Genomic DNA, 12,668 nt, shown 5'->3' on the forward strand with positions numbered 1-12,668 from the left:
ACGTTGCAGCTTTGGAGCCATCATTTTGAGAAGTATTTAATCCTTTGATGATTTTTTTTCTCCCTTTCTTATCGACCACTAGCCAGCAGGACGTCTGGCATTGTTTTCATCATGTTTTAAATTTGGATTTCGATGACCTGCTTTTAACACATGGCATCAACACGTCAGTCAAATTCACAGGGCTGTGTGAAGCAGCCAAGGAACCGCCTACAGCTTCTCTGTTCCAGAGAATAAAGGACTTTCCAAAAGCAAAAATGGAAAAACCTTGGGTTTTGATCCTAAACAATATAATTTATATGAAAATAAATCTAAGAGTAAGTAGCACACAGAGGGATTAGAAAAATATTAGGAAACCTATTATGCCAACTACAGTTTGGAAAAGTGAGCTAGGTGTGAGTGACTGCCTCATCAGTGTCAATCTTGATGTAGGCCTTGGGATTAATTAGCAGGGATTACAGCCTGTCCTGTCTGGCCAGCATCCAGCACTGGAGTTGGAGCCCAAACACTGAGTCAAGTCCCTGTCTTCACTCACTCACTCACTCTCTGTTCTCCCTAACCACATCAGCCTCTCAAGAGTCACACCAAATGATGATCATTACTATCAACACAGACATCAACCCTGCAGATTAATTGGAAATCAATTAAAAAAGGTTGAGTTACAAGTAAATCATAACCACACTGCCTCATTAGCAGTGAGGCACCGAGATAGCTTCGGCAGAGAAAGTGGGGGGACATGAGGGTATACCCCACCCCTGCAGTTTGGGATCAGAGCCCACAGCCATTCGCCACACTCCTCACAGCTGGCCGAGTGACACCAGTGGTGAGGTGATCAACACAAAGGAGAAGCACAGCAGATCAAATATCAGAGACAAAACCATTACACCACCAACAACCAGTTGCACAAATGGACTTCAGCAGCCAGAAAAATTGGACGATAGAGAGTGTGGTTGTAAAAAGGTTCAATTTGGTACCAAAAAAATTAAACATGTTATTCAGAACACAGGTTTTCTTAACATTTACTTTTTAAGAGGCCTTTAAAAGTTGCCTCACAATGAACTGTATATTTTCATTTAGGAGAAATACAAATTGGTGTCTCCAAACAGTTACAAGAGATATCAAAGCTTTAGGAAGATGTGTGTTAACAGACAAAAACAGAAGAAGGCTTGGGATATTGAGAGTTGGTGGACTGAATGCAGCAGGTCAAGAAAATACCACTTATGATGGTGAAAAGGTAGAAACAACTCTGAGATGACTATGATAACTATGAGAACCTCCCACAAGGGCTGTTTAAGAGCAAGCTAAGGAGAAAGAAATTAAGTGATATATCAGACAGAATGGAGCAGAATTGAACACTTTAACAGCATGTGAAATTATATATTCAAGTAGGAGAAAAGGAAAAAAAACAGATTCAAACTGTGACTACACCTCGGTATAAAACCTGTGTTAAAATCCTTGTATTGTGATTGACAGATGTATGCTTACAGGAGTTATAAGGAAGAACAGGCTGCATATATGGCCTTTATGTCCTAGTGAAGATGAGTCACAGTGCATGTATGTATGTTACCTCACCAGATTCCCTAAGCCTGTGTCACACATACACACACAAAGTCGTTCTCTTGCTCCCTGCCTGGCCCACCGCTTCTCTTGGATATTCTGTTAAACATGTAATCGTACAAAACTCTTTTCGTGTCAGTCAAATCCCCCTCTCTTTCTCTGTATGCCACAGTTAGTCCCTCCAGCTCGCTTTGTTGCCATGTGTTCCCAGGTCTGGGGTTCCCTGCATGCAGGTCTTGGTGGTCCAGTGTGGAATGTGGTAAGGAGGGGGGGAGGCCAGCCAACCTAAAAGGGGGTGCCCGATTGTTCCCACACACAGCATCCACCCCCCACTGATCTGTCGCTCACTTGGCCATTTGGGGGGAGTGGGCCAAAGCAGAGGATGCAGAGTGATGGAAATACGAATGCTTAGTCCATCCACACACACAAAGCATTTGAATTTATACTACACTCGTAGCATACTAAACAAGTCTAAGAGGGGAACTTAACATTCCACAGTTGTTGAAGAAGGTGCTGCACAAGCTACAAATCTTGTCCAATCAAAAAAAGCCTGCTGGATTCCTGTGACACCTAAATCAGGTGGGTTTATTTTTGTAATACATCTATGCAAAGCCCTGTTTTTTCATTAATTGTGGTAAACTGATTAGTTTTGGACCAATTAATAACTTAGCAAATGCTAACAAAGTCAAAAGTGAAGCTGCGAGAAAGCCAAAACACACAGCTGCTGTGCTGTGATCATAGGAAGAAGATAAGAGGCAAAATATCACAGAACCGACAGGCAAATGTAGGCACCCACTGTCCCTCCCTCCACTGACCCCATCTGGATGCTGGTAGACTTAAACCTCATGACACCTTAACTCAATTATCCTGGAGGCTCACCAACAGTTTCAGGGGACATGTCACTTATACAGGGCAGAAAGCAACAGGAACCATCACATTACCACCATTTTAACTGGTCTCCAAAGAGCCCAGTGCCATAAGATTTGGAAGTGAAAATATATAATGTTTAATTACTCCCTTAACATTATCAAGGAGTGGAAGGAATTTGTTTGTGATAGAGAACTGCATTGCATACTAATTACAGATATGCACATGGCTGCAGCTGCAACGATGACACTTGAGTATCTGCACAGATCATAAAAGCTTTGTGGATGCACACATTGCAAGCAAGAAAAAGAACACAGAAACAAGGAGCTGTTGTTTCTTGTGACTATACTGTACTTGCGTAGGTATTCCTCTTGGGACAAGATGTTTTTCTGCCAATAACATTTTTAATTAAATCATCATTACCCATGGAAGAACTATTAAGTAGACAAAAATTCATTCAGTTGGGGGTTTGCATTAAGCTGGACGATACAAGGTACTACTTCCAGAAAGAAGTTAAATTTAATCTTTTTTTTCTTTCTTTTTTCAATAAAAACTAAACAAACTGTCAACTTCTAAAATAATATGAATAAGTACATACATGTTAGTAGTTGCTTTAAAGTTTTCCCAAGTCTATGAGTGTGTGGCTGCTTGACACCAATTAAGACATATACAGTACTAATCACTGTAACCTTTTTTTGCTCTGTCACTGTTTAACATGTGTATTTTTATGTCTCTTCTTCGTTGTAAAGAACATAGAGCGTTTTAGTAATAACATGTGCTCTTTCCAGTCAGTATGTTTCAATATGTTTCCAGTATGTTTCCATTCGAGACAAGCTACAGCAGTTGTAGCTTGACAACAGCCTTCCATTTGGACTACTGTCCTTGTCCCACAATACAACCACTAGTGTGGAGTGGATTTATTGCCTGAAGCGTGTCCACCTCCGCTAGATTAGGTGGCCATATTCCCCTTTTCAGCTTGTTAGTATTAATTGGTTTCTGATTTAGCTTGTATTTAGTTCTTAGCACGCAGAGCACTGTTCAAACTTTAAACTAAACTAAATTCTGTAAAAAACTGCACCAGCCTAAATTTCACAATATTTGTTGAGGCTGTTGTCTTATTATTTGTATCAGCTTATATTCATTTTACAGGTTTTAGCCAGGGATCAGAACTGTTGCTTATGTCCAGAGTGCCCAGGACAGCTTGGGTCCGACTCTGGTCCGACTGAAGGTATACATGCAGTCGTAGTTTGAATCCCAACCAGATTTTGTGGGCGTGCTAGTCCAACTTTGAGAAATATAATTTAGCACAATTTCAGTCAGATTAGCATGTTTACATGTATTTTAAAACCCAGCGTTAGACGAACGAGCACCCTCATTTTTTTCTAATGCCATGTACAAGTACCGAGAGGTATTTAGGGAGGTTTTGGATTACTGACGCTACAGACTGCAACAGCTGGATAAATATCACATCAAAAATGCAACAATTTATTAAACATAACCAGAGTGTTTTTATGCCAGATTCTCAGATTACTGGAAGTTAATCTCCATTACAAAGCATGGCACTAAACAAAGCAAGTCATTTGAATTTTATGGGATTGACCTTGAGAGGCAAGTAAGACACTTGGTTGGTAGTTTATTAGTTAATTATTACAAGTGTTAAAACACCAGGCCAGTCAGTCCTGCATAGCAAAGCCACTCAACTATTGGTCTTTGAGCTTTAAAAGCTCCCTTAGACTGTGCTATGCCCCAGTTCCCTGCTCTTATCTCATCTGCTGAATGTCACTGCAATAACACAACCTGTTATTTCCCAAACCATAACGATGCAGGGCATGCAGCCACCAGCTAAGAGGGAAGAAGCCCTCACAATGTGAAAGAGCAGAATGTCTGGAGCATACGGAGAAGCCACAGCGCTGAGGTCATGCACGCTTTGAGTTTCAGTCATAATGCACTAAACTGATTATGAGGGAGGGACGATCCTCATGCAGAAGGGAGGCAAAAAGACCCTCTTCTTTTTGATCTTTGCCATTGTCCCATGCCTGATTCATGACGTCAAGCGTGACTGTCAGAGTAAACCAAAACAGATTTTGCTTGAAAATGCACAAAAGGGGAAGTGCAGCATCCAGCCCTGTAAGTAGCCTTTGACATACCAATCTGGTCAGAGTAAATGACTCTGTTCTCAGAATAAGCTTAAAGAGCTGGACCATGTTGCAGCTGTGCAGCAGCACTAAGCAGATATAAGACCATCCAATCTAATATAACTGTTAGATAACAAACCCTACTTGCAAAAAAACAGCAAAACCACCATTTACATGTGGTACGGTTGCTTACAATGTTTAGCTGTCATCATTACAAATGTGAGCATAATTTATTTCCCATTTAAGAGAGGTATTCAACCACAAGCTCTGAACAAATCAGACAAGAACCTTGGAAAAAGTCTTGAACAGTTTCCACGTGAGTGGTAAAAGATTGATACCATGGGATCAACAAGGAATTTACCGACCAAGCCTGCTGTTCCTCTGCATCACTTAATTCTGACTACACTCAGGCAATCAGGGTTTTCATTTCAGTTTTACTGCATTAAACATCTTTAATGAAACTGAAGTCTGATTTCAGCTGAGCTTGTTGGAATTTTGACAGTTGCAAACATTCTTATCTCTGTCCTGCCAACAATAAGACAATGTTTGTGGTTAGAAGAGGCCATTTTAGCCCTACATGTCTCCGAAAGGACCAATCTGATTTAATGATGCATATATCAAAGAAGGTAAACATTTCAAAAAGTACTTGTCAGGCAATTGGTAGACACCATATAATTTCAAATGATGTCTCAGCAGCCACACAGGCAAAATGTAAGTGGTCTATATTATGACTGCAAACTTTTTATGTGGAACAACATTACTTCATAAAAGCTTTTGCGTCATATACTAGGTATTTTCATTATTTTTATACTTTTCACTACTGCAGATGTTATATCTAATAACTTGACACCCAACAGTCAAAACATAAAATGTTTATGCACCAAAATGGTCTAACCTTACAGAAACTCAAACACTGTTATGGTTAAGGACAGAATTAATGTTTGTAGTTTGACCTGCTGCAAAGAGTGGACACAAAGCTCTAACAAACATAACTGAAGTTCAGTCACACTGAACCTTTGGAACCATTTCTCCCCAGCAAAACCAAACATTACAAGAGCAAAGAACTATTGTATCTGCTTTCTGCAGACCCCCAACACTGTTCAATGACAGTAGACCCTGTTGCTTTCTATGGATCAATTATCTCAGTCTCCATCAATGACAAAAAATAGCTTATTGAGGTTGGTCGGTTTAAGGCTCAGACATACACCAGGATTCTATTGTAAGTAAAAGGCACGTGTGTGTGTGTGTACAACACAAACTTGCACAATAAAACTGCCTTCATTCATTCCTTCTTTCAAAATCCAGAGAGTCAAGACAATCAGATCTGACAAATGCAGACATGTTGGGCTGCACTCAATGACATTTAGCATCACAAAGACAGACAGACAGACCGAAAACAAAAGGACCTATAGACTTGTGTGAAATCCAGGGAGAAAATAAGTTTTGTGCCTCTCTGATGGTTGGGTCCACCTCAAATTCTAATGAGCTGTTGTGGCGCTAACATTAAAGGTTGGTCTGAAAATCCTCTAAACTCATGGACATCAGTATAATAAAGAGAACATGTATACATTTGTCACCCTGGTCAGATAAAAAAAAAAAGACATGTCCAAAAACAAAACAGCTTGGGCTTGAAAAGATTATTGATAAAAGAGGGGAAAACACTTTTATGCTTTTAATGTGTTAAAATACCTGATTAAGATGGCCATTAAATCAAAAAAGAGGGAAACAAGACACTTACATGTACAAGTAACATGACAGTAATCATGTCTGGATGACACACGTGTACAAACAAAAGACAGTGTTCTGAAGCCACCAAGAAACTGGACTGAATTTAGGGATTTTAATATATGTGTAACCACAATAAAAATGAGAAGGAAATTAGAGAAGGGAGGGATTTAAAGTATGCAGGACACAGTGGAATTTGCAAACCCCAACCCCCGTCCCCTGTTCCCCTCAAGCCTCCGATGTAAAAGCCCCTCTACAGAAGTTTCCATTACTTGGGTTTAACTCATGGTTAGCTTCATTTATATGCCTTCTCACCTCAGTCTAACTGTTAATGAAGCAACGCTTATTTATTACCAAGCAGCCTTCACTGATGCCTTCACTCCTGTTCCACAGACAGAACTTCAAGTACAACATGTGCCTTCACAGAAAATGTTAAAACCACAAAAAAAAAAATCACACAAACCTAGAGAGGGAGAGTGAAAGGGGGAAGCATAAGTCTTGTTCACAATGCACGGCAATGTTTACTAAATCACTGCCGGCTGCCTGCACTTCACAGCCATCAGAGTCTCAACTAAGGAAGCCTAGAAATAAACACAGGCCTGTCTTATTTCAGTGGGGAGCCCAGCTTGTGTGTTGATTATACCTCTTTATTGTTATGAATTACCTACAAGTATTTCCTAGCTGAAGACTATATTTACCAGCTGTAGTAGTCAATGGCTGTCAGACAGAGTAGCCTGAAAAACTTTTCCTTCCTTCCTTCCTTCCACACACTTACATTGGTTGGTATTGGTGGTAGTGTTTTATGGCAGTTGGTAACCATAATGTTGCACTACTGCCTCTTCACAGTGTATTGTAACTTTTAACACATGGAAACAGTCTGTATGATTGATTGTAACTCAGCTTCTGATCAAATAAACTTAACTATCTTTTCAAAAATGTAGCAAAATGGAACTGCATTTCCATCAACTGCTGTTTCGGGGATAATGGGAGTTAATCACCAAGATAAGCATTTGAAAACCACAAAAAAGGTAAGAGGGTGCAACTTCATCATGTAAATAATGTGTGCCAGTAGCTGTCACTACATGGGTGCATTTCTTTGCTGGTTCCCATGTATTATTGTAGAAAATGCTGCTTCTTGCACTAAGTTGAGGAATGTTGTGGTTTCCTAATCAGTAGTCCACATATACCTCCTCTCGTCTGCCATTTATCTACTTCAGTGCAATGAGAAAGCTGGAGTGACATTTCAGTTGTGGTTTATAAACGTCAGCTTTTGTTTGCTGAATCTCCTTCTGTTTCCCTTACTTATATTTTACCTTTTATAGATATGTCAACTTATCCACCTCCCTCACGTTTGAAAAGTTTGTTTATCCCATTTAGTTTCTATATAACAATTGAAAAGGCACATACGCACAGGCTGATAGAAACCCACCTTTACAGGCCTCTCCCTACTGACGTTGAGGGAATAACACTGATAAAAACCAGATTACCTAATGCTCTGGTATCTTCATGTTCTTTTGGGGTAGCACATACTAAAAATGAATGTGTATTTAACTTTGAAACGGTGTTATAATGATATTCGGCCTTTGTGGAACAAATGGTTAAATCTATTAATTTGTTACAAAAAGAAGTTTTAAAGTCCTCCTAATCACTTCATCTTGATGCTGGTTTAAAAAACAGTTTTAACACGTGAAAATGGCACAATTATTACCACTAATGTTTGCTCAAAATAAGATGTTTAAGGCGAGTGGTGATTGGTGAGAATAACTGCCTGTTGTAAGTTTGTAGCCAGTGATGGCCAAACCAAAAACACGTGGAGACATTTTGTTGATTTTAACCCAGTGGCTTGAATGCTAACTTTGCTAGCTTCAAAAGTTTCGGGAGACCACTGGGACACTTAGACTTCTCCAGGACCCACAGTGTCGTCGTCCTCCACTCAGACTGTGGGAACACACAATTCCGAGCCACATAAACGAGTGTTTAACACTTAAAAACACACACACACACGCAAACACACTCACCATTGATTCCTTTGTTGGGGACGTCGTTAACGTTGAAGCCTTTGGAGCTGTAAGCAGCACGAACGTCGTTACAGTTTTTCAACTTTTGCTCCGCGGTTCCCGATACAGACAACACAACCAGCGTGCAAACCACACACAGCACCAGTAGTGTCTTCATTTTGAGTCAGCTACAAAAAACACACAATAAAAAAAAACAATAAAGAAAAAAAACGACGGTGGACGCTCAGGTGTGCGTAAGCTAGGACAAAGTTTCAGTGACTCCCACGCTGAGTTTCCTCATGGAGACAGAAGCGCTGCTTTCTTCAGCTCAACACTTCATTCACAGCAGCAGCAGCAGCAGCAGCAGCACTGACTCTGAAAACACCGACGTAAAACCACAAACACGACGACAAAGTCCTCCACTTCAAGGTTAGGTCAGCTTATGACTCCAGCGCTCACGTGAAGAAAAGCGTAGACGCGACAGAAGAAGAACTTTGAAACACGTAAAAACTTTCTCCCTCTCTCTTCGACTTTTGCCAAGAGTACCGGAGTGTCTTCGACAACAGGGTTAAAAACACGACAGGAGCGCAGACGGTTGAAAGTTGCCGGGAATATGTTTGTCGTCTTCTGTCTTCCCTTCTTTTCTCGCTTCTTTTAGCCAAATGTGGTTTGTTTGAGACCGGGACTCGGACTCTGAGTGTGTGTGTATGAGCTGACCGTAACGGAGATCCAGATGCGAGGAGAAAATCCTGGTGGACACTCAGGAATGAGAGAGAGCAAGTTCCGGGGACAAAGACCTGGAAATCAGAAACACCAGGGGTGGAGCGTGGAGTACGGACTTCAACCCCTCAAATCACTGTCTGCAAAGTAACCAGGTTTGAAAATCAGGACTGGAGCTGAGGGTGGAGCCATGACTACCTTTACATTACCAGGCTGAAGTGACTCCTATCTGATTTATTTTTTTCTGTTAATGTGATTCAGATCTTTCTGTGTGTGGACACAGATATTCGATCCCCAAATCCACTTCAATGACCTCATTCAGACCTGGTATTAACATCCTTCCTTGAGTGAACTGATCTCATGAAGACAGCACTAAGCACACTTTTAAACTCACCCAGTGTGTCCTCAGAATCCTGTGAGAACCACATAGAGGTTATTTACAGCCACCACATTTTTTTTACTCTGATTGACACATTATTTATTTTTGCTAGTTGTTAAAATCTTATTTCATGTTGCTTTAGTGTCGAGCTTGATTGACTCAGCTCCTCTTTTTTGTCACTTGCAGAAACACAGACTCACACAAACACATTGACAGCAGACACATCGTGCTGCCAGACCCATTAAAACATTTTTTTTGTTCTTGCAAAGAGAAATGACATCCACGTGTGTTTGCATGAATGTGAGATCTGATCACATGTGGGCACAGGAGATACATCCTGGACACATTTTAACGACAGGTGTAAATGGTCATATATAACTAATAACTGTCCACTTCTCATCAGTTCTCATGGGGATGAACATTACGGTCCAAACAATAATGGAGGAAATTAGTGATAGCAGTGGGTGAATATATGTCAACGTTGGAGAATCAATAGGGGCAATTCAGTCATCCCAGATCAAGTGCATAAGTGAGCTCTTTAGAGGACAGTCATGTTCCTGTAGTTACGAACCGTTAAATCTCATTTGTACTGCATTGGAAGTGAAGCAGCATGAAACAGTGAGCCTGGCAATATGATTATTGGCAATTTGTATTGGTCCACATGACATAAAAGAAAGGAATCATTAGAAAACCTAATGGTACTGAAAATCCCAATTTTTTTTATTGCAGACCCCTGTTTGACCTGTGTTTTGTGAGGGTTTCTTATCTGCTGGCGAGGAGATAAAAAACCTTTCAAGTAAACAGATGTCCCTCCTGAAGCGCTCACTGTCCTAACATATAAAACAATTAGTGATTAAGCCATGGGAATAACCCCACGTGGACCTCAGGCCCCATGTTGGCAAGCATTCATTTTTAAGTGGTCCATGATGGGGGGGTGGGGGGGGAATGACAATAAATGATAAGCTTTTATACTGAATCATTATTAACGTGTCCATTCATTATCTATTGCTTATCATTTGGAATTGATCCAGTTTCATCTGATATTGGGCAAGAGACAGATCACCAGTCCATCAGAGAGCCAACATACAGAGACCTATGATCAATTTATCCAATTAACCTAACGCCAATAACACCAATCTGCTAACCATCACTGTGCAGACCATTTAAAAAAAAAAAAAAGGATTTTAATAATTTGTTTTCCAAATCATTTCATTGCATGACAATGATTTATACAAGGAGTGAGGACATGACACAAAAACACATATTTTATCCAAATGTGTTATTTCTGTTCAGCCATTATAATCCAATGGATCTTGGTTTGTTTAAAAGCCTTGGGTTAAAACCTGGCTAGTGTTACAGTAACCATGGAGGCAAAATTACAGGCCTGTTCCTTACACAAACACAGGTCAGGCTGTGTCCTGTTAGCAACAGGGCAGTGGTGTTTTTAATACACAGCTGCCTGTCACATAGCGCGGCCAGTGTTGTAAACTACAGTAAACAGTGGAATGGAAGCATGCTCGAGCTGTGTAAGCCGATAGTTGATGACAAAAAAAGGAACAGGAAATGCATAAAACAGTCAAAATTAATTTAGGACAATCAGTTTCTCGAAAGTAACTTGGAAACACATGAGATTTTCTTCAGGAGCCTGTCAAACGCCCTGCTGCTGTGATGTACATTTAAAATAATAGTAAAAAAAAGGAAATAAGCTTTTACTGAATACATCATATACACACTGAGATCCAGGAAAACCTGCTAAGAATATCTCTGGTCTGTTTTTCTCATATTTTGTTCCTACTGTTTTATAATTTTACACATTGAGTTTCTTTTGCACATCGGTTTGCAGAACATGTACAGCTAATGTTCTTTTCTTCATCTCCACATGGTATTTCAACAGTATTGTTTTTTCCATTATATGTACATATCAGATACTTATAATTCAGTGTATATAACATGTCTATTTTCTTTCTATTGCATTTCTAGTTACAGTATACCACCCTTATTGTGTGTTCTTTTATTACTTTTAAGTATTTATCTATTTCTTTTTACTTTTAACTCTGCATTTGTATGAGCGAAGAAAGAATTTCATTGCACAGAGAAACATGTTTTCTTACTGTAAATATGGCGATAATCTATTTGAATCTGAATCTGTATTCTCTTTCCAGGCCTAGTGCATAGAGATAGAGACAATTAGAAGAAACAAGATCACAAAAGTTGAAAAACATGTGTGCCTTTTGCCTGTATCTTCTTGTAACACTGGAAAAAAGCGATTTAAATTCAGATTTCGGATAAGACAGTTGAACAAAGTAAATGAACAAAGTATAGGTTTTCAAATCGCCCTTACTCCTCAAATCACAGGCCTTTCTGTGTTTTCTCCTCTTCTACCATATATCATTCTAAACAAGTGTGGTGAGATTTGCTCCTTTAATTAAATCCTTGAATGAACAAAAAAAATCATAACAAGACTTTGTGCCCCCTGTGTTTCAACATGCCCCGACTTGTGGGGTGCTTCTATATGTGTGTGTGCATGTCCATTAGGTTTGGGATGTGTGTGTGGGGGGGGCAGCACTCAGTAAAGTGACATTCTTCCTTTTGTGTCCACATTCCTCAGGCGGCTCCATTCAATCTGTGTGACTGCGGCTGCTGCAGGAGAAGCCAGGGTTTGCTGAGTGAGGAGCAGGATGCCGGAGCTGTGTGCATGGGAGAGCGTGGGCCCGGCACTCCTCTCAATAGGCCAACAAAAAGTAAGAAAAATGGTCAAGTGCCATGGTAATTAGACATGAATGAGCTTTGAACGACGTGACATGTCTCAGACCTTTCTCTCTGGTGGAGGAATTTCTCCATCCAGCTTGGTTAAAAAGTGGACTGGACTATGGTGCCCATTCACAGTCAATGCACCTGAACTAAATTGTTATTTTAATTTACACGGGTGGTTTGATGACCTCTCAGGTTTGTACCCAAGCCCAAACATCTTTGTGTGCTCCGTGAAACTGTGCTGAAATACATATTCATTGGTAGTCAATCACTCAGGCAGAAAATGTAACAATTCCTGATAGTCAGCTATTCTTTCTGTGTCTGCTGACAAACATCAAATTGACCTTTCACTCTCATAATGCTTGCTGTTTCAACATTGCCCCAATATTACCCTAAGAAAACATGTGAACTCTGCATTTCAATAGGCCTATTTGCCCTTTCTCCAGCCTCGCATTAGCATTCAGAGTATAACCCCCCTACCACCCCGGGTTAGCTCTCTGCTCTCTCTGCAGACAGCGTTTGCTCATCTCCTAATAATCA

General features: G+C 40.2%; 1 protein-coding gene across 1 annotated transcript in view; it reads right to left on the reverse strand.

The window, feature by feature from the left end:
• The window catches only part of gpc4 (glypican 4), a 30,341-nt gene extending 21,246 nt beyond the window's left edge, over positions 1-9,095 (reverse strand). Inside the window, exon 1 of the mRNA XM_044040614.1 lies at positions 8,300-9,095. Coding sequence (XP_043896549.1) covers positions 8,300-8,456 — 157 coding nt within the window. The 5' untranslated portion in view covers positions 8,457-9,095. The remainder of the gene's footprint in view (positions 1-8,299) is intronic.
• Between the last annotated feature and the right edge of the window lie 3,573 nt (positions 9,096-12,668).

The sequence above is a fragment of the Solea senegalensis genome, linkage group LG12 (genome assembly GCF_019176455.1).
Source record: "Solea senegalensis isolate Sse05_10M linkage group LG12, IFAPA_SoseM_1, whole genome shotgun sequence".
NCBI classification, from domain to species: Eukaryota; Metazoa; Chordata; class Actinopteri; order Pleuronectiformes; family Soleidae; genus Solea; species Solea senegalensis.